The sequence below is a fragment of the Ammospiza caudacuta genome, chromosome 36 (genome assembly GCF_027887145.1).
Source record: "Ammospiza caudacuta isolate bAmmCau1 chromosome 36, bAmmCau1.pri, whole genome shotgun sequence".
NCBI lineage: Eukaryota > Metazoa > Chordata > Aves > Passeriformes > Passerellidae > Ammospiza > Ammospiza caudacuta.
Genome location: NC_080628.1, coordinates 1337945 through 1363921, shown reverse-complemented (window position 1 = coordinate 1363921; position 25977 = coordinate 1337945). Strand labels below are relative to the sequence as shown.

The 25977-nt window shown below is 55.1% G+C and overlaps 1 protein-coding gene across 1 annotated transcript in view; it reads left to right on the top strand.

Moving 5' to 3' along the window:
- Nucleotides 1-25977, top strand: part of PFAS (phosphoribosylformylglycinamidine synthase) — a 77794-nt gene that overhangs the window by 49022 nt on the left and 2795 nt on the right. The window contains exons 17-28 of the mRNA XM_058823007.1: nucleotides 1061-1192; nucleotides 5033-5263; nucleotides 7000-7180; nucleotides 8229-8312; nucleotides 10439-10594; nucleotides 12671-12796; nucleotides 13989-14134; nucleotides 16014-16224; nucleotides 18166-18257; nucleotides 19965-20079; nucleotides 20601-20735; nucleotides 24632-24793. Coding sequence (XP_058678990.1) covers nucleotides 1061-1192; nucleotides 5033-5263; nucleotides 7000-7180; nucleotides 8229-8312; nucleotides 10439-10594; nucleotides 12671-12796; nucleotides 13989-14134; nucleotides 16014-16224; nucleotides 18166-18257; nucleotides 19965-20079; nucleotides 20601-20735; nucleotides 24632-24793 — 1771 coding nt within the window. The remainder of the gene's footprint in view (nucleotides 1-1060; nucleotides 1193-5032; nucleotides 5264-6999; nucleotides 7181-8228; nucleotides 8313-10438; nucleotides 10595-12670; nucleotides 12797-13988; nucleotides 14135-16013; nucleotides 16225-18165; nucleotides 18258-19964; nucleotides 20080-20600; nucleotides 20736-24631; nucleotides 24794-25977) is intronic.

The following is a 25977-nucleotide window of genomic DNA, read 5'->3' as shown; positions in this document are numbered from 1 at the left end:
GACCCCAATTTTATTTTTATAAACCCCAAATTTGACCTTTTTCCCCCAAATTTTTGACCCCAATTTTTTTTCTTTATGAACCCCAATTTTAACCTTTTTCCCCCCAAGATTTTCACCCCTATTTTTTTTCTTTATGAACCCCAAATTTGACTTTCCCCCCAAATTTTTGACCCCAATTTTTTTCTTTATGAACCCCAAATTTGACCTTTTTCCCCCCCCCAAATTTTTGACCCCAATTTTATTTTTTATTAATCCAAATTTCAACCTTTTCCCGCCCAATTATTTTACCCCCAATTTTATTTTTATAAACCCCAAATTTAACCTTTTACCCCAAAATTTTTGACCCCATTTTTTAATGAACCCCAATTTTAACCTTTTCCCCCCCAAATTTTCGACCCCAATTTTTTTTCTTTATTAACTCCAAATTTCAACCTTTTCCCCCCAAATTTTCGACCCCAATTTTTTTTCTTTATGAACCCCAAATTTGTACTTTGTTCCCCCCGAATTTTCGACCCCAATTCTTTTTCTTTATGAACCCCAATTTTAACCTTTTTCCCCCCGAGATTTTCACCCCAATTTTTTTTCTTTATGAACCCCAAATTTGACCTTTTCCCCCCAAAATTTTTGACCCCAATTTTTTTCCTTTATGAACCCCAAATTTAACCTTCTCCCCCCAAATTTTTGACCCAAATTTTCTTTCTTAATGAACCCCAAATTTGTCCTTTGTTCCCCCAAATTTTTGACCCCAATTTTCTTTTTTATGAACCCCAATTTTAACCTTTTTCCCCCCAAAGTCTTGACCCCAATTCTTTTTCTTAATGAACCCCAAATTTGACTTTTCCCCCCAAATTTCTGACCCCAATTTTATTTTTTAATGAACCCCAATTTTAACCTCTTACCCCCAAATTTTCGACCCCAATTTTTTTTCTTTATTAACTCCACATTTAACCTTTTTCCCCTCAATTTTTTTGACCCTATTTTTTTTTTATTTTTTTAAATTAATCTATTTATTTCTCACTTTATTAATGTATTTATTAACAAACAATGAATTAATTAACAGGAGTTCCACCTGTCGCGGGCGGCGCTGCCCCGGCGCCCCCTGAGCCTCCCCCCGGCGCTGTCGGTCAGGGCCGCCCTCGAGAGGGTCCTGAGGCTGCCGGCCGTGGCCAGCAAGCGGTACCTGACCAACAAGGTGAGTCCGTGTCACCTGTGTCACCTGTGTCACCTGTCTGTGTCACCTGTGTCACCTGTGTGTGTCACCTGTGTCACCTGTGATAGCCCAACCCCACCCCAACCCCCGGCCGTGGCCAGCAAGCGGTACCTGACCAACAAGGTGAGTCCTTGTCACCTGTGTGTGTCACCTGTGTCACCTGTGTCACCTGTCACACCTGTGTCACCTGTAATAACTAAATGTGAGCCCAACCCCCGGCCGTGGCCAGCAAGCGGTACCTGACCAACAAGGTGAGTCCTTGTCACCTGTGTCACCTGTGTCACCTGTGTCACCTGTCACACCTGTCTGTGTCACCTGTAATAACTAAATGTGAGCCCAACCCCCGGCCGTGGCCAGCAAGCGGTACCTGACCAACAAGGTGAGTCCGTGTCACCTGTGTGTGTCACCTGTGTCACCTGTGTCACCTGTCACACCTGTGTCACCTGTAATAACTAAATGTGAGCCCAACCCCCGGCCGTGGCCAGCAAGCGGTACCTGACCAACAAGGTGAGTGTGGGACACACCTGTCACACCTGTCTGTGTCACCTGTGTCACCTGTCTGTGTCACCTGTCACACCTGTGTGTGTCACCTGTGTCACCTGTGATAGCCCAACCCCACCCCAACCCCCGGCCGTGGCCAGCAAGCGGTACCTGACCAACAAGGTGAGTCCTTGTCACCTGTGTCACCTGTGTCACCTGTCACACCTGTCTGTGTCACCTGTGTGTGTCACCTGTGTCACCTGTCACACCTGTCACACCTGTGTCACCTGTAATAACTAAATGTGAGCCCAACCCCCGGCCGTGGCCAGCAAGAGGTACCTGACCAACAAGGTGAGTCCGTGTCACCTGTGTCACCTGTGTCACCTGTCACACCTGTCACACCTGTCTGTGTCACCTGTGTCACCTGTGTGTGTCACCTGTGTCACCTGTGATAGCCCAACCCCACCCCAACCCCCGGCCGTGGCCAGCAAGCGGTACCTGACCAACAAGGTGAGTCCTTGTCACCTGTGTCACCTGTGTCACCTGTCACACCTGTCTGTGTCACCTGTGTCACCTGTCACACCTGTCTGTGTCACCTGTAATAACTAAATGTGAGCCCAACCCCCGGCCGTGGCCAGCAAGAGGTACCTGACCAACAAGGTGAGTCCGTGTCACCTGTGTCACCTGTGTCACCTGTCACACCTGTCACACCTGTCTGTGTCACCTGTGTCACCTGTGTGTGTCACCTGTGTCACCTGTGATAGCCCAACCCCACCCCAACCCCCGGCCGTGGCCAGCAAGCGGTACCTGACCAACAAGGTGAGTCCGTGTCACCTGTGTCACCTGTGTCACCTGTGTCACCTGTCACACCTGTGTGTGTCACCTGTCACACCTGTCACACCTGTCTGTGTCACCTGTAATAACTAAATGTGAGCCCAACCCCCGGCCGTGGCCAGCAAGCGGTACCGGACCAACAAGGTGAGTGTGGGACACACCTGTCACACCTGTCTGTGTCACCTGTGTCACCTGTCTGTGTCACCTGTGTCACCTGTGTGTGTCACCTGTGTCACCTGTGATAGCCCAACCCCACCCCAACCCCCGGCCGTGGCCAGCAAGAGGTACCTGACCAACAAGGTGAGTCCGTGTCACCTGTGTGTGTCACCTGTGTCACCTGTGTCACCTGTGTCACCTGTCACACCTGTCTGTGTCACCTGTGTCACCTGTCTGTGTCACCTGTCACACCTGTGTCACACCTGTCTGTGTCACCTGTGTCACACCTGTCCTTGTCACCTGTCACCTGTCTGTGTCACCTGTGTGTGTCACCTGTGTCACACCTGTGTCACCTGTGTCACCTGTCTGTGTCACCTGTGTCACCTGTCTGTGTCACCTGTCACACCTGTGATAGCCCAACCCCACCCCAACCCCTGGCCGTGGCCAGCAAGCGGTACCTGACCAACAAGGTGAGTCCTTGTCACCTGTGTCACCTGTGTCACCTGTGTCACCTGTCTGTGTCACCTGTCACACCTGTCTGTGTCACCTGTGTCACCTGTGATAGCCCAACCCCACCCCAACCCCCGGCCGTGGCCAGCAAGAGGTACCTGACCAACAAGGTGAGTCCTTGTCACCTGTGTCACCTGTGTCACCTGTCACACCTGTCACACCTGTGTGTGTCACCTGTCACACCTGTCACACCTGTCTGTGTCACCTGTAATAACTAAATGTGAGCCCAACCCCCGGCCGTGGCCAGCAAGCGGTACCGGACCAACAAGGTGAGTGTGGGACACACCTGTCACACCTGTCTGTGTCACCTGTGTCACCTGTCTGTGTCACCTGTGTCACCTGTGATAGCCCAACCCCACCCCAACCCCTGGCCGTGGCCAGCAAGCGGTACCTGACCAACAAGGTGAGTCCTTGTCACCTGTGTCACCTGTGTCACCTGTGTCACCTGTCTGCGTCACCTGTCACACCTGTGTGTGTCACCTGTCACACCTGTGATAGCCCAACCCCACCCCAACCCCCGGCCGTGGCCAGCAAGCGGTACCTGACCAACAAGGTGAGTGTGGGACACACCTGTCACACCTGTGTCACACCTGTCTGTGTCACCTGTCTGTGTCACCTGTCTGTGTCAGCTGTGTCACATCTGTGTTACATCAATGTGAGCCCAACCCCCGGCTGTGGCCAGCAAGCGGTACCTGACCAACAAGGTGAGTCCTTGTCACCTGTGTCACCTGTCTGTGTCACCTGTGTGTGTCACCTGTGTCACCTGTGTCACCTGTCTGTGTCACCTGTCACACCTGTCTGTGTCACCTGTGTCACCTGTGTCACCTGTGTCACCTGTGTGTGTCACCTGTGTCACCTGTGTCACCTGTCTGTGTCACCTGTCACACCTGTCTGTGTCACCTGTGTGTGTCACCTGTGTCACCTGTGTCACCTGTGTCACTTGTCTGTGTCACCTGTGTGTGTCACCCCAACGTCACCTGTGTCACCTGCCTGTTACGATTCTGTGACCTCTGTGTTACTTCTGTGTCACCTCAGCATCGCCTCGGTGTCACCTGTGCCACCCCCCCCGCAATGTCCCCAATGTCCCCAATCCCCCCAACGCCCCCAATGTCCCCACTGTCCCCAATGTCCCCAATCCCCCCACTGTCCTCATTGTCCCCAATGTCCCCAATGTCCTCATTGTCCCCAATGTCCCCAATGTCCCCATTGATGTCCTCAGTGTCCCCAATGTCCCCAATGTCCCCAATGCCCCCAATGTCCCCAATCCCCCCAGTGTCCCCAATGTCCCCAATGTCCCCAGTGTCCTCATTGTCCCCAATGTCCCCACTGTCCCCACTGTCCCCAGTGTCCCCAATGTCCCTGTTGATGTCCCCGTTGATGTCCCCACAGGTGGACCACTCGGTGACAGGCCTGATGGCGCAGCAGCACCCAGTGTCCCCAATGTCCCCAATGTCCCCATGGTGTCCCCAATGTCCCCATGGTGTCCCCAATGTCCCCAATGTCCCCACTGTCCCCAGTGTCCCCATTGATGTCCCCGCAGGTGGACCGCTCGGTGACAGGCCTGGTGGCGCAGCAGCACCCAGTGTCCCCACTGTCCCCATTGTCCCCAATCCCCCCAGTGTCCCCAATGTCCCCAATGTCCCCTCATTGTCCCCAATGTCCCCAATGTCTCCAGTGCTCCCAATCCTCCCACTGTCCCCAGTGTCCCCAGTGTCCCCAATGTCCCCAATGTCCCCAATCCCCCCAATGTCCCCAGTGTCCCCAGTGTCCCCAATGTCCCCAATCCCCCCAATGTCCCCAATGTCCCCATGTCCCCAATGTCCCCATTGATGTCCCCACCAGGTGGACCGCTCGGTGACGGGCCTGGTGGCGCAGCAGCAGTGCGTGGGTCCCCTGCACACGCCGCTGGCCGACGTGGCCGTGGTGGCCCTGTCCCCGTTTGGGGACAGCGGCGCCGCCACCGCCATCGGCGAGCAGCCGATCAAGGGGCTGCTGGACCCCGCGGCCGGGGCGCGGCTGGCGCTGACCGAGGCCATCACCAACCTGGTGTTCGCACGGGTGACACACCTCAAGGTGACACTGGGGACACTGGGGACATTGGGGACACTGGGGGTGTTTGGTGGATTTGGGGGTGTTTGGGACATTGGGGACATTGGGGACATTGGGGACATCGGGGACATGGGGCGCTGGCCGAGGCCATCTCCAACCTGGCGTTCGCACGGGTGACACACCTCAAGGTGGCACTGGGGACATTGGGGACACTGGGGACACTGGGGGTGTTTGGTGGACTTGGGGTTATTTGGGACATCAGGGACATTGGGGACATTGGGGGCATTCAGGACATTGGGGGGATTTGGGGACATTGGGGACATTGGGGACATTGGGGACATGGGGCGCTGGCCGAGGCCATCACCAGCCTGGTGTTTGCCAGGGTGACACACCTCAAGGTGACACTGGGGACATTGGGGACATTGGGGACGCTGGGGGTGTTTGGGGGATTCGGGGACATTGGGGGTGTTTGGGACATTGGGGACGTTGGGGACATTGGGGGGATTTGGGGACATTGGGGACATCGGGGACATTTGGGACATTGGGGACATGGGGCGCTGACCAAGGCCATCACCAGCCTGGTGTTCACCAGGGTGACACACCTCAAGGTGGCACTTGGGGACATTGGGGACATTCAGGACATTGGGGGGATTTGGGGACACTGGGGACATTGGGGACATCGGGGACATTGGGGGCGTTCAGGACATTGGGGACTTTGGGGACATTGGGGACGTTGGGGACATGGGGGGGATTGAGGACGTTGGGGACATTTTGGGGCATTTGGGGGATTTGGGGTGTGTGGGACGTTGGGGACATCAGGAGGGTTTGGGGGATTTTGGGGTTTTTTGGGGATTTTGGGGACGTTGGGGACATTGCGGGGGTTGGGGACATGGTGGGCTGGGGGTGGCAGCAGGGGGAGGTGACAGGCGGTGGCACTGACCTGTCCCCTCCCCCATCTCTCTCTCTGTCTCTCTCTGTGTGTCCCCTTTGGCTGTGACAACTCCGTGTCCCTCTGTGTGTGTCCCCAATGTCCCCAACCCCCCCAATGTCCCCATTGTCCCTAAATGTCCCTAAATGTCCCCAATGTCACCACTCCCCCCAATGTCCCCAATGTCCTCATTGTCCCCACTGTCCCCAAATGTCCCCAATCCCCCAAACCTCCTCATTGTCCCCACTGTCCCTAAATGTCCCCAATCTCCCAATCCTCCTCAATGTCCCCAATGTCCCCAACTCCCCCAATGTCCCCACTGTCCCTAAATGTCCCCACTGTCCCAAACCTTCTCAATGTCCCCAATGTCCCTAAATGTCCCCACTGTCCCCAATCTCTTCAATGGCCCCCCTGTCCCCAAATGTCCCCAATCCCCCAAACCTCCTCAATGTCCCCAACGTCCCCAATCCCCCCAATGTCCCCAATGTCCCCACTGTCCCTAAATGTCCCCAACGTCCCCAATCCCCCCAATGTCCCCAATGTCCCCACTGTCCCTAAATGTCCCCAATGTCCCCAATCCCCCAAACCTCCTCAATGTCCCCAATGTCCCCAACCCCCCCAATGTCCCCGCTGTCCCCAATGTCCCCGCTGTCCCCAATGTCCCCTCTGTTGCCCCTGTCCCCAATGTCCTCAATGTCCCCAACCTCCTCCCAAACCCCCCAACCCCACAACGTCCCCGCTGTCCCCAATGTCCCCAATGTCCCCAATCCCCCCAACGTCCCCAACTTCCCCAATGTCCCCGCTGTCCCCAAATGTCCCCAAACGTCCCCAGGACGTGAAGTGCTCGGGCAATTGGATGTGGGGCTCCAAGCTGGGCGCCGAGGGCGGGGCGCTGGTGGCCGCGTGTGACGCGCTCGTGGTGGCCCTGCGTCACCTGGGCGTGGCCATCGACGGCGGCAAGGACTCGCTGAGCATGGCGGCCCGAGTGGGGACCGACACCGTGATGGCACCTGGTGACAATGGGGACACCGGGGACAGTGGGGGCGTTGGGGGACATTGGGGGCGTTGGGGACATTGGGGACATTGGGGGGATTGGGGACTCGCTGAGCATGGTGGCCTGAGTGGGGACCGACACCGTGATGGCACCCGGTGACAATGGGGACACTGGGGACATTGGGGACATTGGGGACACTGGGGACAGTGGGGACTTGCTGAGCATGGCGGCCCGAGTGGGGACCGACACCATGATGGCACCCGGTGACATTGGGGACACTGGGGACATTGGGGACAGTGGGGGCGTTGGGGACATTGGGGACACCGGGGACATTGGGGACAGTGGGGGCGTTGGGGACATTGGGGACACCGGGGACATTGGGGACAGTGGGGACAGTGGGGACAGTGGGGACATTGGGGTGATTGGGGACAGTGGGGACAGTGGGGACATTGGGGACTCGCTGAGCATGGCGGCCCGAGTGGGGACCGACACCGTGATGGCACCCGGTGACAATGGGGACACCGGGGACAGCGGGGGGGTTGGGGACAGCGGGGACAGTGTGGACATTGGGGACATTGGGGACACTGGGGACATTGGGGACATTGGGGGGATTGGGGACTCGCTGAGCATGGTGGCCTGAGTGGGGACCGACACCGTGATGGCACCTGGTGACAATGGGGACACTGGGGACATTGGGGACATTGGGGACACCAGGGACATTGGGGACATTGGGGACAGTGGGGGGATTGGGGACATTGGAGACAGTGGGGGACATTGGGGACATTGGGGACATTGGGGGACATTGGGGACACTGGGGACAGTGGGGGGGTTGGGGACAGTGGGGACATTGGGGGACATTGGGGACTCGCTGAGCATGGTGGCCCGAGTGGGGACCAGCACCGTGATGGCACCCGGTGACAATGGGGACACCAGGGACAGTGGGGACAGCGGGGGACAGTGGGGACATTGGGGTCATTGGGGACATTGGGGGGCGTTGTTGGCACTGGGGACATTGGGGACACCCAGGTGACCCCGAGGTGACCCCGCGGTGTCCCCGCTGTCCCCAGGTGCGCTGGTGATCTCGGCCTACGCCGTGTGCCCCGACGTGACGGCCACCGTGACCCCTGACCTCAAGTGTCCCAACGACCGAGGTGAGGGGACACCTGGGGACACACCTGGGGACAGTTGGGGACACACCTGGGGACAGCTGGGGACACACCTGGGGACACCTGGGGACACACCTGGGGACACACCTGGGGACAGTTGGGGACACACCTGGGGACACCTGGGGACACACCTGAGGACAGCTGGGGACAGTTGGGGACAGCTGGGGACACAGCTGGGGACAGTTGGGGACACCTGGGGACATTTTTGGGGCCATTTTTAGGTGGATTTTCCCCCATTTTTGAGTCAATTTTTGGCTCAATTTTTCTCCATTTTTGGGTTAATTTCCCCCATTTTTGGGTCCATTTTTGGGTGAAATTTCCCCAGTTTTTGGGTCAATTTTTGGCTCAATTTCCCCCATTTTTGGGTCCATTTTTGGGTCCATTTTTGGGTCAATTTCCCCCATTTTTGGGTCCATTTTTGGGTCCATTTTTGGCTCAATTTCCCCCATTTTTGGTCCATTTTTGGGTCCATTTTTGGGTGGAATTTCCCCAGTTTTAGGTCCATTTTTGGGTCCATTTCCCCCATTTTTGGGTCCATTTTTGGGTCAATTTCCCCATTTTTGGGTCCATTTTTGGGTGAAATTTCCCCAGTTTTTGGGTCCATTTTTGGGTCAATTTCCCCCATTTTTGGGTCAATTTTTGGCTCAATTTCCCCCATTTTTGGGTCCATTTTTGGGTGGAATTTCCCCAGTTTTAGGTCCATTTTTGGGTCAATTTCCCCCATTTTTGGGTGGTATTTCCCCAGTTTTTGGGTAAATTTTTGGGTCAATTTCCCCCATTTTTGGGTGAAATTTCCCCAGTTTTAGGTCCATTTTTGGGTCAATTTTTGGGTCAATTTCCCCCATTTTTGGGTCCATTTTTGGGTCCATTTTCCCCATTTTTGGCTCAATTCCCCCCATTTTTCCCCCCGATTCTACCCCAATTTTGTGTCTGATTTGGGCTGATTTTTGGGTCATTTTTGGGTGATTTTTGGGTTGATTTTGGGTTGATTTTGAAGTGATTTTTGGGTTGATTTTTGGGTGATTTTTGGGTGTTTCAGGGATTTGTCTGGGGCTGATTTTGGGGTGATTTTTGGGCTGATTTTTGGGTGATTTTTGGGGCGATTTTTGGGTGATTTTTGGGTGTTTCAGGGATATGCCTGGGGCTGATTTTGGGGTGATTTTTGGGTGATTTTTGGGGTGATTTTTGGATGTTTTTGGGGTGATTTTTGGGTGATTTTTGGGCTGATTTTTGGATGTTTTTGGGGTGATTTTTGGGTGTTTCAAGGATATGCCTGGGGCTGAATTTTAGGGTGATTTTTGGATCATTTTGGGCTGATTTTTGGGGTGATTTTTGGATCTTTTTGGGGTGATTTTTGGGTGTTTCAGGGATATGTCTGGGGCTGATTTTTGGGTGATTTTTGGAGTGATATTTGGGGTGATTTTTGGGAGTTTCAGGGCTTTGCCTGGGGCTGATTTGGGGGTGATTTTTGGGGTGATTTTTGGATGTTTTTGGGTGATTTTTGGGTGATTTTTGGGTGTTTCAGGGATTTGCCTGGGGCTGATTTTGGGGTGATTTTTGGGGTGATATTTGGATCATTTTGGGGTGATTTTGGGGTGATTTTTTGGGATGATTTTTGGGGTGATTTTTGGATGTTTCAGGGATATGCCTGGGGCTGATTTTGGGGTGATTTTTGGGTGTTTCAGGGATATGCCAGGGGCTGATTTTGGGGTGATTTTTGGGTGATTTTTGGATCTTTTTGGGTTGATTTTTGGGTGTTTCAGGGATTTGCCTGGGGCTGATTTGGGGGTGATTTTTGGGTGATTTTTGGATCTTTTTGGGGTGATTTTTGGGTGTTTCCGGGATATGCCTGGGGGTGATTTTGGGGGTGATTTTTGAATGTTTTTGGGGTGATTTTTGGTTGATTTTTGGGTGATTTCTGGGGTGATTTTGGGGTGATTTTTGGGTGGTTCAGGGATATGCCTGGGGCTGATTTGGGGGTGATTTTTGGATCATTTTGGGGTGATTTTTTGGGTGATTTTTGGGTGTTTCAGGGATATACCTGGGGCTCACTTGGGGGTGATTTTTGGGGTGATTTTTGGGGTGATTTGGGGTGATTTTGGTGTTTTCAGGGACCCTGCTGTGGGTGCAGCTGAACCCCGGGCGGCACCGGCTGGGCGGCTCCGCCCTGGCCCAGGTGTTCGCCCAGGTGGGCGACGAGAGCCCCGACCTGGACCGGCCCCAGAGCCTGGAGAGCGCCTTCAACGTCACCCAGGAGCTGCTCAAAGGTTTGGGGCCAAAAACCAAAATTTTGGGAAAAAAACCCTGGGATTCTGGGGCTCTTTGGGTGAAAAAATGGTGATTTTTGGTCAAAAACCGGCGATTTTAGGGGGAAAAATTGGTGATTTTTGAGTGGAAAAAAATGGTGATTTTTTTTTTTTTCCTTGTGAAAAGAATTGAGATATTTGGGGCAAAATCCGGTGATTTTTGGGTGGAGAATTGAGATTTTGGGGTGAAAACTGGGGATTTTAGGGCTTTTGGGGTGAAAAATGGTGATGTCAGGGTGAAAAAACTGAGATTTTTGGAGTGAAGAAAATTGAGATTTTGGGGCAAAACCTGCCGAGTTTGGGGTGAAAAATGGGGATTTGGGGCAAAAAATGGAAATTTTAGGGTGAAAATGGTATTTGTGGGGATTTTGGGGTGAAAAATGGCGATTTTGGGACTTTTTGGGTGAAGAAACGGCAATTTTTGGGCAAAAAATGTCAGATACTCGGGAGAAAAGCGGCCAATATTTGGGAGAAAAATGGCAGTTTTAGGGCAAAAAAATTGGCAATTTTGGGGTGAAAAATGGTGAATTTGTGTCCAGAAATGGCAATTTTGGGGTGAAAAATGGGGATTTTGGGGCGTTTGCCCTGAGCTGGAGCAGCCCCAGAGCCTTCAACGTCACCCAGGAGCTGCTCAAAGGTTTGGGGCCAAAAACCAAAATTTTGGGAAAAAACCCCCCGGGATTCTGGGGTGAAAAAAAAACGGGGATTTGAGGAGTTTTGGAGTGAAAAATGGTGACATTCGGTGACCCCAAAGTGACATTTCATGGCCTTGGGTGACACTTGATGACCCCAAGGTGGCATTTGGTGACCCCAGTGTGACCCTGAGGTGACATTTGGTGACCCTGAGGGGACGCTTGGTGACCCCAATGTGACATTTCATGACCTTGGGTGACACTTGGTGACCCCAAGGTGACATTTGGTGACCTCGATGTGACATTTCATGACCTTGGGTGACATCTGCTGAACTTGGGTGACATTTGCTGACCATGGGTGACATTTCAAGACCTGAGGTGCCCCTTGGTGACATTTGGTGACATTTGGTGACCCCGACGTGACATGCCATGAACTTGGGTGACATTTGGTGACCCCGACGTGACATGCCATGAACTTGGGTGACATTTGGTGGCCCCGATGTGACATTTCATGACCTTGGGTGACATCTGCTGACCTTGAGTGACATTTGGTGACCCCGATGTGATGTTTAGAGGCCCTGAGTGACATTTGGTGACCCCGATGTGACATTCCATGACTTTGGGTGACATTTGATGACCCTGAGGTGACATTTCAAGACCCTGAGGTGCCCCTTGGTGACATTTGGTGACCCCGACGTGACATTCCATGACCTTGGGTGACATTTGATGACCCTGAGGTGACATTTGGTGACCCTGATGTGCCCCTCGGTGACATTTGGTGACCCCGACGTGATGTTCAGTGACCCTGAGGTGACATTTGGTGACCCTGATGTGACATTCTGTGACCTTGGGTAACATTTGGTGACCCTGATGTGACATTCCGTGACCTTGGCTGACATTTGATGACCCTGAGGTGACACTTGGAGCCCCTGGGTGACATTTGGTGACCCCGATGTGACATTCCATGAACTTGGGTGACACTTGGTGACCCCGAGGTGACATTTCATGACCTTGGGTGACATTTGCTGACCATGGGTGACATTTCAAGACCCTGAGGTGCCCCTTGGTGACATTTGGTGACCCCGACGTGACATTCCATGACCTTGGGTGACATTTGATGACCTTGGGTGACGTTTCAAGACCCCGAGGTGACATTTGGTGACCCCGATGTGACATTCCATGAACTTGGGTGACATTTGATGACCCTGAGGTGACATTTGGTGACCCCGATGTGACATTTCATGACCTTGGGTGACATTTGCTGACCTTGGGTGACACTTGGTGACCCCGAGGTGACATTCCATGACCTTGGGTGACATTTGCTGACCATGGGTGACATTCCAAGACCCCGCGGTGCCCTCTGGTGACGCTCGGTGACGCTTGGTGACGCTTGGTGTGTCCCCAGAGCGCGTGGTGACCGCGGGCCACGACGTCAGTGACGGTGGCCTGCTGGGCTGCGTGCTGGAGATGGCCTTCGCGGGGAACTGCGGCGTCACCGTCACCGTGCCCGCGCCGCCCGCCGGCGTCACACGTCAGTGACAGCGCTGTCCCCTGCGTGTCCCCTGGGTGTCCCCAGTGTGTCCCCTGTGTGTCCCCAATGTCCCCAGTGTGTCCCCAGTGTGTCCCCAATGTCCCCAGCGTCCCCTGTGTCCCCTGCGTGTCCCCAGTGTCCCCAATGTCCCCAATGTCCCCAGTGTGTCCCCAGCGTCCCCAATGTCCCCAGTGTGTCCCGTCTGTCCCCAGTGTCCCCAATGCCCCCTGTGTGTCCCCAGTGTGTCCCCTGTGTGTCCCTTGTGTGACCCCAGTGTGTCCCCTGTGTGTCCCCTGCGTGTCCGCAGTGTCCCCTGTGTCCCCTGTGTGTCCCCTGTGTGTCCCCTGTGTGACCCCAGTGTGTCCCCAATGTCCCCTGCGTGTCCGCAGTGTCCCCAATGCCCCCAGTGTGTCCCCTGGGTGTCCCCAGTGTGTCCCCTGGGTGTCCCCTGTGTGTCCCCAATATGTCCCCAATGTCCCCTGTGTGTCCCCTGTGTGTCCCCTGTGTGTCCCCTGTGTGTCCCCAGTGCGTCCCCAGTGTGTCCCCAGTGTGTCCCCTGCGTGTCCCCAGTGTGTCCCAATGTCCCCTGTGTGTCCCCAGTGTGTCCCCAGTGTCCCCAGCGTCCCCTGTGTCCCCTGTGTGTCCCCAGTGGGTCCCCAATGTCCCCTGTGTGTCACCAGTGTGTCCCTTGTCCCCAGTGTCCCCAATGTCCCCAATGCCCCCAACCCCCCCAATGTCCCCTCACTGTCCCCAATGCCCCCAATGTCCCACCAATGTCCCCAATGTCCCCAAAGTCCCCAACCTTCCCAATGTCCCCACTGTCCCCAGTGTCCCCAATGTCCCCAATCCCCCTAATCCCCCCAATGTCCCCCCAATGTCCCCCCAATGTCCCCAATGTCCCCAAGCCCCCCAGTGTCCCCAGTGTCCCCAACCCCCCCAATGTCCCCAGTGTCCTGTGTCCCCAACCCCCCCCACTGTCCCAAATCTCCCCAATGTCCCCAATGTCCCCAGTGTCCCCAATGTCCCCAATGTCCCCTCACTGTCCCCAATGTCCCCTCACTGTCCCCAATCCCCCCAACCCCCCCACTGTCCCCAATATCCCCAACCCCCCCTATGTCCCCAAGCCCCCCAGTGTCCCCAATGCCCCCACAGTGTCCCCTCGCTGTCCCCAATGTCCCCTCACTGTCCCCAGCGCTGGCGCTGCTCTTTGCCGAGGAGCCGGCCCTGCTGCTCGAGGTCCCGGCCGTGGCCGCTGTCCCCGTGTGCCGCCGCTACCAGGACGCCGGTGTCACCTGTGTCCCCATCGGCCACAGCGGCCCCTACGGACCCCGCGCCATGGTGAGGGGACACTGGGGACATTGGGGACAGCGGGGGGATTGGGGACATCGAGGGGGTTTGGGGACACTGGGGGACATTGGGGACATCGAGGGGGTTTGGGGACACTGGGGGACATTGGGGACAGCGGGGGGATTGGGGATGTTGGGGACATTGGGGACCTTGAGGGGGTTTGGGGACACTGGGGACATTGGGGACAGCGGGGGCACTGGGGGACATTGGGGACATTGGGGACAGCGGGGGGATTGGGGACACTGGGGGACATTGGGGACATTGGGGACAGTGAGGGGACATTGGGGACAGCGGGGGGATTGGGGACATTGGAGACATTGGGGACATTGGGGACAGCGGGGGGATTAGGGACATCGAGGGGGTTTGGGGACACTGTGGGACATTGGGGACATTGGGGACATTGGGGACATCGAGGGGGTTTGGGGACACTGTGGGACATTGGGGACATTGGGGACATTGGGGACATCGAGGGGGTTTGGGGACACTGTGGGACATTGGGGACATTGGGGACAGCAGGGGGGATTGGGGACACTGGGGGACATTGGGGACCTCGAGGGGGTTTGGGGATATTGGGGGACATTGGGGACATTGGGGACAGTGAGGAGACATTGGGGACAGTGAGGGGATTGGGGACATTGGGGACAGCGGGGACAGCGGGGACATTGGGGACAGCGGGGGAATTGGGGACACTGGGGGACATTGGGGACATTGGAGACATTGGGGACATTGGGGACATTTGAGGGGATTGAGGACATTGGGGACATTGGGGGCGCTGGGGAAACTGGGGACATTGGGGGGGTTGGGGACATTGGGGACGTTGGGGACGCTGGGGACGTTGGGAGCATTGGGGACATCAGGGACAATGGGGACATTTGAGGCCATCAGGGACATCGGGGACAGGGGGACATTTGGGGGTTGGGGACAATGGGGACATTGGAGGGATTGGGGACACTGAGGTGGTTTTGGGACATTGGGGACATCAAGGACAGAGAGGACATTGGGAGCATTGGGGACAATGGGGACATTGGGGCCATTGGTGACATTGGGGGGGTTTGGGGACAGGGGACAGGAGGTGGCTCTGTCCCCTGGGGTGGGTGGTGGTGGCTTTGTCTTGTTGCTCTCCCCATTGTTGTCCCCATGTCCTCGTGTCCCTCAATGTCCCCAATGTCCCCAAACCCCAGTGCCACCATTCCAGTGTGCCATATCCCAATGTCCCCAATGTCCCTCAATGTTTTCAATGTCCCCAGTCCCCCTGAGGTCCTCAATGTCCTCAATGTCCCCAGTGTCCCTCAGTGTCCCCAATGTCCCTCAATGTCCTCAGGGTCCCAGATCTCGGTGTCCTCAAAGCCCAGTGCCACCATTCCAGTGTCCCCTATCCCAACGTCCCCAATGTCCCCAGTGTCCCTCAGCGTCCTGAATGTTCTCAATGTCCCCAATGTTCTCAATGTCCCCAATGTCCCTCAATGTTCTCAGTGTCCCTCAATGTCCTCAGTGTCCCCAGTGTCCTCAAACCCCAATGTTCTCAATGTCCCTCAATGTCCCCAATGTCCCTCAATGTCCTCAGGGTCCCAGATCTCGGTGTCCCCAAAGCCCAGTGCCACCAATCCAGTGTCCCATATCCCAATGTCCCCAATGTCCCCAGTGTCCCCAATGTCCCCAATGTTCTCAAACCTCAATGTTCTCAATGTCCCCAATGTCCCTCAGTGTCCCCAATGTCCCTCAATGTCCCTCAATGTCCCCAATGTCCCTCAGTGTCCCCAATGTCCCTCAATGTCCCTCAATGTCCTCAGGGTCCCAGATCTCGGTGTCCCCAAATCCAGGTGCCACCATTCCAGTGTCCCATACCCCAATGTCCCCGATGTCCCCGCAGGTGACAGTGACCGTGGGTGGCCAGGAGGTGCTGGCCGAGCCCGTTGGGGACCTCAGGGACATTTGGGAGCAGACGAGTTTCCAGCTGGAGCGGCTGCAGGCGACGCCGGCCTGCGTGGAGCAGGAGGAGCAGGACCTGGGCACGCGCTGGGGACCCGAGTTCAGCGTCACCTTCGACCCCGACTACGTGGCACCGGTGGCGCGGAGCATGGGTGGGGACACTGGGGACATTGGGGACATTGGGGACATTGGGGTGGTTGAGGACAGTCTGGGGATTGGGGACATTGGGGGGATTGGGGACAGTGGGGGATTGGGGGGATTGGGGTGATTGAGGACAGTCTGGGGATTGGGGACATTGGAGGGACTGGGGACATTGGGGGGACATTGGGGGGATTGGGGACATGTTGGGGACAATGGGGACATTGGGGACGCACTGGGGACCCGAGTTCAGCGTCACCTTCGACCCCGACTACGTGGCACCGGTGGCGCGGAGCATGGGTGGGGACACTGGGGACAGCGGGGACAGTGGGGACATTGGGGACATTGGGGTGGTTGAGGACATTCTGGGGATTGGGGACATTGGGGGGATTGGGGACATTGGGGACAGTGGGGGGACTGGGGACAGTGGGGGATTGGGGACATTGGGGACATTGGGGTGGTTGAGGACAGTCTGGGGATTGGGGACATTGGGGGGATTGGGGACACCAGGGACACTGGGGGGACATTGGGGGGATTGGGGACATGTTGGGGACATTGGGGACATTGGGGGATCGGGGGGACATTGGGGGGATTGGGGACATTTTGGGGACAGTGGGGACATTGGGGACACGCTGGGGACCCGAGTTCAGCGTCACCTTCGACCCCGACTACGTGGCACCGGTGGCGCGGAGCATGGGTGGGGACATTGGGGACATTGGGGACATTGAGGACATTGGGGGGATTGGGGACATTGGGGACATTGGGGTGGTTGAGGACAGTCTGGGGATTGGGGACATTGGGGGGACATTGGGGGGACTGGGGGGACATTGAGGGGATTGGGGACATGTTGGGGACAATGGGGACATTGGGGACATTGGGGACACTGGGGTGGTTGAGGACATTCTGGGGATTGGGGACATTGGGGACAGTGGGGGGACATTGGGGACACTGGGGGACACTGGGGGGATTTGGGGACATTGGGGGGACATTGGGGACATTGGGGACATCAAGGACAGAGAGGACATTGGGGACACTGGGGGGATTCGGGACATTGGGGACATTGGGGAGACATTGAGGGACATTGGGGACATTGGGGACATTTTGGGGACATTTGGGGATTTGGCATTTTGGGCATTTTCTGGGGTGCCGGTGCTGAGTTTTCGGGTCCCCCAGGGGTTTTAATGGGATTTTAATGGGATTTTAATGGGATTTTTATGGGGTTTTAATGGGATTTTTATGGGATTTTTATGGGATTTAATGGGATTTTTATGGGATTTAATGGGATTTTTATGGGATTTTAATGGGATTTTTATGGGATTTTTATGGGATTTAATGGGATTTTTATGGGATTTTAATGGGATTTTAATGGGATTTTTATGGGGTTTTAATGGGATTTTTATGGGATTTTTTATGGGATTTAATGGGATTTTTATGGGATTTAATGGGATTTTTATGGGATTTTAATGGGATTTTTATGGGATTTTTATGGGATTTTTATGGGATTTGTGTGGGATTTTTATGGGATTTTAATGGGAGTTTTGTAGGATTTTAATGGAATTTTTATGGGATTTTTATGGGATTTAATGGGATTTTAATGGGATTTAATGGGTTTTAATGGTATTTTTATGGGATTTTTATGGGATTTTAATGGGATTTTAATGGGATTTTTTTGGGATTTAATGGGATTTAATGGGATTTTTATGGGATTTTTATGGGATTTTTGGTGGGATTTTTATGGGATTTTTTGGGATTTTTATGGGATTTTTATGGGATTTAATGGGATTTTAATGGGATTTTTATGGGATTTAATCTCATTTTAATGGGATTTTTATGGGATTTAATGGAATTTTTATAGGATTTTGGGGGTTTTTTGGGGGGTTATTTGGGGTCTGCGGGATTTGGGGGCAGTTTTGGGGTTTTTGGGGGCGCCGGTGCCGATTTTTGGGGTCCCCCAGAGCTGCCGGGGCCGCGCGTGGCCGTGCTGAGGGAGGAGGGCAGCAACGGCGACCGGGAGATGGCCGCAGCCTTCGCCATGGCCGGCTTCCAGGTGAGACCAGAAACAGCCCAAAACACCCCAAAAACACCCTGAAACACCTAAAAACACCCCAAAAACAGCCAAAAACACCCCAGAAACAGCCCAAACCACCCCCAAACACCCTGAAACACCCTAAAAACACCCTGAAACACCCAAAAACACCCCAAAAACACCCTGAAACACCCCAAATACACCCTGAAACACCTAAAAACACCCTGAAACACCTAAAAACACCACAAAAACAGCCCAAAACACCCCGAAACACCCCAAAAACACCCTGAAACACCCCAAAATACCCCAAAAACAGCCCAAAAACACCCCAAAACAGCCCAAAAACAGCCCAAACCAGCCCAAAACAGCTCAAAAACAGCCTGAAACACCCCAAAACACCCCAGAAACACCCAAAAACAGCCCAGAAACAGCCCAAGTCACCCCAAAAGTATCTGGGTACCCCAAAGACACCCATGAGACCCCAAAATGTCCCCAGAAATTCCCTGGGGACCCCAAAACACCCGGAAATGACCCCAAAAACACCTGGGGACCCCAAAAAACCCAGAAATGACCCCAAAAATGCCTGGGGACCCCAAAACACCCAGAAACGACCCCAAAACGAGCCCAAAACACCCAGAAATGACCCCAAAATGTCCCCAAAACACCCGGAAATGACCCCAAAACCACTTGGGAACCCCAAAACCACCTGAGGATCCCAAATTTGGGGTCGATTTGGGGGTTGGTTTTTGGGGTGGTTTTGGGTTCATTTTTGGGGTCTGACCGGGGTTTTTTGGGGTTTTTTGGGGTTGGTTTTGGGTTTATTTTTGGGGTATGACTGGGGTTTTTGGGGTGGTTTTTGGGGTTTTTGGGGTGGTTTTGGGTTTATTTTTGGGGTCTGACCGGGGTTTTTGGGGTTTTTTGGGGTGGTTTTGGGTTCATTTTTGGGGTTCAGTTTTGGGTTCATTTTTGGGGTCTGACCGGGGTTTTTGGGGTGGTTTTGGGGGTTTTTGGGGTGGTTTTGGGTTTATTTTTTGGGGTTGGTTTTGGGTTCATTTTTGGGGTCTGACCGGGGTTTTTGGGGTTCAGTTTTGGGTTTATTTTTTGGGGTGATTTTGGGTTCATTTTTGGGGTCTCACCGGGGTTTTTGGGGTCTGAGTGGGGATTTTGGGGTGGTTTTGCGTTCATTTTTGGGGTTGGTTTGGGGTTTATTTTTGGGGTCTGAGTGGGGTTTTTGGGGTTCAGTTTTGGGTTTATTTTTGGGGTCTGACCGGGGTTTTTTGGGGTGGTTTTGGGTTCATTTTTGGGGTCTGACCGGGGTTTTTGAGTGGCTTTTGGGGTGGTTTTGGGTTTATTTTTGGGTTTATTTTTGGGTTTATTTTTGGGTTTATTTTTGGGGTCTGACCGGGGTTTTTGGGGTAGTTCTGGATTCATTTTTGGGGTGGTTTTGGGTTCATTTTTGGGGTCTGACCGGGGTTTTTGGGGTAGATTTGGGTTTATTTTTGGGGTGGTTTTGGGTTTATTTTTGGGGTTGGTTTGGGGTTTATTTTTGGGGTCTCACTGGGGTTTTTGGGGTGGTTTTGGGGTAGATTTGGGGGGATTTTTTGGGGTTTATTTTTGGGGTCTAACCAGGATTTTTTGGGTTTATTTTTTGGGTAGATTTGTGGGGGGTTTTGTGTTTATTTTTGGGTTGATTTTTGGGGTCTGACCAGGGGTTTTTGGGGTTCCCAGGTGTGGGATGTGACCACCCAGGACCTTTGCTCGGGCTCGGCCTCCCTGGACGGGTTCCGGGGTCTCGTTTTCGTGGGCGGCTTCAGCTACGCCGACGTGCTGGGCTCGGCTAAAGGTGCGTCTGGAACCCCAAAAAACGCCCCAAAAACCGCCCCAAAAAACGCCCCAAAATCCTAAAAACCCCAATTCCGCAAAAAGGGGGAATAAATCCGAAAAAATTCCATTAAAATCCACAAAAAAATCTCAGAAAAATAAAAAAAAATCCCCAAAAATTGAAAAAAATCCTAAAAAAAAAAGAAAATCCCACAAAAAAAAAAAAAATCCCATAAACAACCCCAAAAATGGCTCCTCCCCCAATGGCATTCTGCCATTTTCCCCCATTATTTCCCCCATTAATTTCCCATTATTTTTCCCATTTTCCCCCATTATTTTCCCCCATTATTCCCCACTTTTATCCCAAATTTTTCCCCCATCCCCCCCCATCTCCCCCCATTATTCCCGCATTTTTCCCCCATTATTCCCCCAATTTTTACCCCATTTTCCCCACAATTTCCCCCATTTTTCCCCCATTTTTCCCCCCGTTTTCCATCCCGGATTTTTTTCCCAATTTCCCCGTTTTTCCCCCCGTTTCCGCAGGCTGGGCGGCCTCCATCCTCTTCAACGCCAGGGTCCGCTCGGAGCTCGAGCGATTCCGCGCGCGGCCGGACACCTTCAGCCTGGGCGTGTGCAACGGCTGCCAGCTGATGGCGCTGCTGGGCTGGGTGGGGACAGGTCAGTGTCACCTGTGTGTCACCTGTGTGTCACCTGTGTGTCACCTGTGTGTCACCCCAATGTCACCTGTGTCACCTGTGTCACCCCAATGTCACCTGTGTGACACCTTCAGCCTGGGCGTGTGCAACGGCTGCCAGCTGATGGCGCTGCTGGGCTGGGTGGGGACAGGTCAGTGTCACCTGTGTCACCTGTGTCACCTGTGTGTCACCTGTGTGTCACCTGTGTCACCTGTGTGTGTCACCTGTGTGTGTCACCTGTGCCACCTGTGTCACCTGTGTCACCCCAATGTCACCTGTGTGTCACCTGTGTCACCTGTGTCACCTAAATGTCACCCCAATGTCACCTGTGTGACACCTTCAGCCTGGGCGTGTGCAACGGCTGCCAGCTGATGGCGCTGCTGGGCTGGGTGGGGACAGGTCAGTGTCACCTGTGTCACCTGTGTGTCACCTGTGTGTCACCTGTGTCACCTGTGTGACCTGTGTGTGTCACCACAATGTCACCTGTGTGTCACCTGTGTGTCACCCCAATGTCACCTGTGTCACCCCAATGTCACCTGTGTGACACCTTCAGCCTGGGCGTGTGCAACGGCTGCCAGCTGATGGCGCTGCTGGGCTGGGTGGGGACAGGTCAGTGTCACCTGTGTGTCACCTGTGTGTCACCTGTGTGTCACCTGTGTGTCACCCCAATGTCACCTGTGTCACCTGTGTGTGTCACCTGTGTGTCACCTGTGTGACACCTTCAGCCTGGGCGTGTGCAACGGCTGCCAGCTGATGGCGCTGCTGGGCTGGGTGGGGACAGGTCAGTGTCACCTGTGTCACCTGTGTCACCTGTGTGTCACCTGTGTGTCACCTGTGTCACCTGTGTGTGTCACCTGTGTGTGTCACCTGTGCCACCTGTGTCACCTGTGTCACCCCAATGTCACCTGTGTGTCACCTGTGTCACCTGTGTCACCTAAATGTCACCCCAATGTCACCTGTGTGACACCTTCAGCCTGGGCGTGTGCAACGGCTGCCAGCTGATGGCGCTGCTCGGCTGGGTGGGGACAGGTCAGTGTCACCTGTGTCACCTGTGTGTCACCTGTGTGTGTCACCTGTGTCACCCCAATGTCACCTGTGTGTGTCACCTGTGTGTCACCTGTGTGTCACCCCAATGTCACCTGTGTGTCACCTGTGTCACCTGTGTGTGTCACCTGTGTGTCACCTGTGTGACACCTTCAGCCTGGGCGTGTGCAACGGCTGCCAGCTGATGGCGCTGCTGGGCTGGGTGGGGACAGGTCAGTGTCACCTGTGTCACCTGTGTGTCACCTGTGTGTCACCCCAATGTCACCTGTGTGTGTCACCTGTGTGTCACCTGTGTGTGTCACCTGTGTCACCCCAATGTCACCTGTGTGTGTCACCTGTGTGTGTCACCTGTGCCACCTGTGTGTAACCTGTGTGTCACCCCAATGTCTCCTGTGTCACCTGTGTGTCACCTCAGTGTCCCCACCTTTGTCCCTTTGGGCTTTCTGTCCTGGGCTGTCCCCAAGGTGTCCCCTCCCTGTCCCCAACCCCTGGTGACACTCAGGTGACACTCGGGTGACGTTCCCATGTCCCGGGCCAATGTCCCCGCCACTCCAGGGGTGTCCCCGAGGTGTCCCCAAAAGTGTCCCCAACTTTGTCCCCTTGGCGTTTTTGTCCCCTTGAGGTTTTTGTTCCAGGGTTGTCCCCTCAATGTCCCCTCAATGTCCCCTTGATGTCCCCTTGATGACCCCTCGATGTCCCCTCAATGTCCCCTCAATGTCCCCTCAATGTCCCCTCAGTGTCCCCTCAGTGTCCCCTCAATGTCCCCTCAATGTCCCCTCGATGTCCCCTCGATGTCCCCTCAGTGTCCCCTCAGTGTCCCCTCGATGTCCCCTCAGTGTCCCCTCAGTGTCCCCTCGATGTCCCCTCAGTGTCCCCTCAGTGTCCCCTCAATGTCTCCTCAATGTCCCCTTGATGTCCCCTCGATGTCCCCTCAGTGTCCCCTCGCTGTCCCCAACCCCTGGTGACCCTCTGGTGACACTTGGTGACATTCCTGTGACAGGTGACAGCCCCATGGTCCAAGTGGGGACTCAGAGGTGTCCCCCAGAAGTGTCCCCAAAATGTCCCCAGCAGTGTCCCCAAACTTTGTCCCTTTGGGATTTCCCTTTGGGGTTTCTGTCCCCTCGATGCCACCCCCCTGGTGACACTCTGGTGACCCTGGGTGCCACCTCCCCGGGCCATGTCCCCGCGGTGGCCCTGGAGCAGAACGTGTCCCCAAACTTTGTCCCTTTGGGGTTTCCCTTTGGGCTTTCTGTCCCCAAGGTGTCCCTCGATGTCCCCTCGATGTCCCCAAGCCCTGGTGACACCCTGGTGACCCTGTGGTGACCCTGTGGTGACACTGCGGTGTCTCTCCCGGCAGATGCCACCTCCCCGGGCCCGTCGGCAGCGGTGGCCCTGGAGCGGAACGTGTCCCCACCTTTGTCCCTTTGGGGTTTCCCTTTGGGCTTTCTGTCCCCAAGGTGTCCCCTTGATGCCACCCCCCTGGTGACACTCTGGTGACACTGTGGTGACCCTGGGTGCCACCTCTCCCGGCAGATGCCACCTCCCCAGGCCTGGTCCCCGCAGTGTCCCTGGATGTCCCCAGCAGTGTCCCCAAACTTTGTCCCTTTGGGGTTTCCCTTTGGGCTTTCTGTCCCCTCGATGTCCCCTCGATGCCACCGCTCTGGTGACACCCTGGTGACACCCTGGTGACACTGTGGTGACACTGTGGTGACCCTGTGGTGTCTCTCCCGGCAGACGCCGCCTCCCCGGGCCCGTCGGCAGCGGTGGCCCTGCAGCAGAACGTGTCCCCACCTTTGTCCCTTTGGGGTTTCCCTTTGGGCTTTCTGTCCCCAAGGTGTCCCCTCGATGCCACCCCTCTGGTGACACCCTGGTGACACTCTGGTGACACTGTGGTGACCCTGGGTGCCACCTCTCCCAGCAGATGCCACCTCCCCGGGCCCGTCGGCAGCGGTGGCCCTGCAGCGGAACGTGTCCCCACCTTTGTCCCTTTGGGCTTTCTGTCCCCAAGGTGTCCCCTTGATGCCACCCCCCTGGTGACACCCTGGTGACACCCTGGTGACCCTGTGGTGACACTGCGGTGTCTCTCCTGGCAGACGCCGCCTCCCCGGGCCTGGTCCCCACAGTGTCCCTGGATGTCCCCAGCAGTGTCCCCAAACTTTGTCCCTTTGGGGTTTCCCTTTGGGCTTTCTGTCCCCTCGATGTCCCCTCGATGCCACCCCCCTGGGGACACCCTGGTGACACTGTGGTGACCCTGTGGTGACACTGCGGTGTCTCTCCCGGCAGACGCCGCGTCCCCAGGCCTGGTCCCTGCAGTGTCCCTGGATGTCCCCAGCAGTGTCCCCAAACTTTGTCCCTTTGGGGTTTCCCTTTGGGCTTTCTGTCCCCTCGATGTCCCCTTGATGCCACCCCCCTGGTGACACTCTGGTGACACCCTGGTGACACTGTGGTGACACTGTGGTGTCTCTCCCGGCAGACGCCGCCTCCCCGGGCCCGTCGGCAGCGGTGGCCCTGGAGCGGAACGTGTCCCCACCTTTGTCCCTTTGGGGTTTCCCTTTGGGCTTTCTGTCCCTTCGATGTCCCCTCAATGCCACCCCTCTGGTGACACCCTGGTGACACCCTGGTGACCCTGTGGTGACACTGCGGTGTCTCTCCCGGCAGACGCCGCGTCCCCAGGCCTGGTCCCTGCAGTGTCCCTGGATGTCCCCAGCAGTGTCCCCAAACTTTGTCCCTTTGGGCTTTCTGTCCCCTCGATGTCCCCTCGATGCCACCCCTCTGGTGACACCCTGGTGACACCCTGGTGACACTGTGGTGACACTGCGGTGTCTCTCCCGGCAGACGCCGCGTCCCCGGGCCCGTCGGCAGCGGTGGCCCTGGAGCGGAACGTGTCCGGCCGCTTCGAGTCGCGCTTCGTCACCGTGCGCGTGGAGCCGGGGCCGGCGCTGATGCTGCGCGGGATGGAGGGGGCGCGGCTCGGGGTGTGGGTGGCACATGGGGAAGGTAAACTGGTTATACTGGTTATACTGGTTATACTGGTTAAACTGGTTATACTGGTTATACTGGTTAAACTGGGGATACTGGTTATACTGGTTATACTGGTTATACTGGTTATACTGGGGATACTGGGGCATGGAGGGGGCGCAGCTCGGAGTGTGGGTGGCACATGGGGAAGGTAAACTGGTTATACTGGTTATACTGGTTAAACTGGGGATACTGGTTATACTGGTTATACTGGGGATACTGGTTATACTGGGGATACTGGTTATACTGGGGATACTGGTTATACTGGTTATACTGGTTATACTGCGGCAGGGAGGGGGCGCGGCTCGGGGTGTGGGTGGCACACGGGGAAGGTAAACTAATTGTACTGGTTATACTGGTTATACTGGTTAAACTGGTTATACTGGGAGGGACTGGTTATACTGGTTATACTGGTGATACTGGTTATACTGGGGATACTGGTGATACTGGTTATACTGGTTATACTGGTTATACTGGGGATACTGGTTATACTGGGTATACTGGTTAAACTGGTTATACTGGGGCATGGAGGGGGCGCGGCTCGGAGTGTGGGTGGCGCACAGAGAGGGTAACTGGGGATACTGGTTATACTGGTTATACTGGTTATACTGGTTATACTGGGAGGGCACTGGGGCAGGGAGGGGGCGCGGCTCGGAGTGTGGGTGGCACACGGGGAAGGTAACTGGTTATACTGGGAATACTGGTTATACTGGTGATACTGGTTATACTGGGGATACTGGTTATACTGGTTATACTGGGGATACTGGTTATACTGGTTATACTGGGAGGGCATTGAGGCACTGGCAAGGGATACTGGGAGCACTGGGAGGTACTGGGAGAGCTGGGGCAGGAGGGTACTGGTTATACTGGGAGCACAGGTTATACTGGGAGCACTGGTTATACTGGGAGCACTGGAAGCCCTGGGCTCTCACTGGTGTCACTGGTGCGTTACTGGTTTAACTGGTTTAACTGGGCTGGAACTGGTCTCCAACTGGTTTCTCGCTGTTCCCTAACTGGTTTAACTGGTCTCTAACTGGTCCCTAACTGGTCCCTAACTGGTTTCTAACTGGTCTCTAACTGGTTTCCCCAGTCCACTTCCAGTTCCGGCCGCCCTCGGCCCCTGAGTGACCACTCTCCATTGATGACCATTGAGTGACCACTGA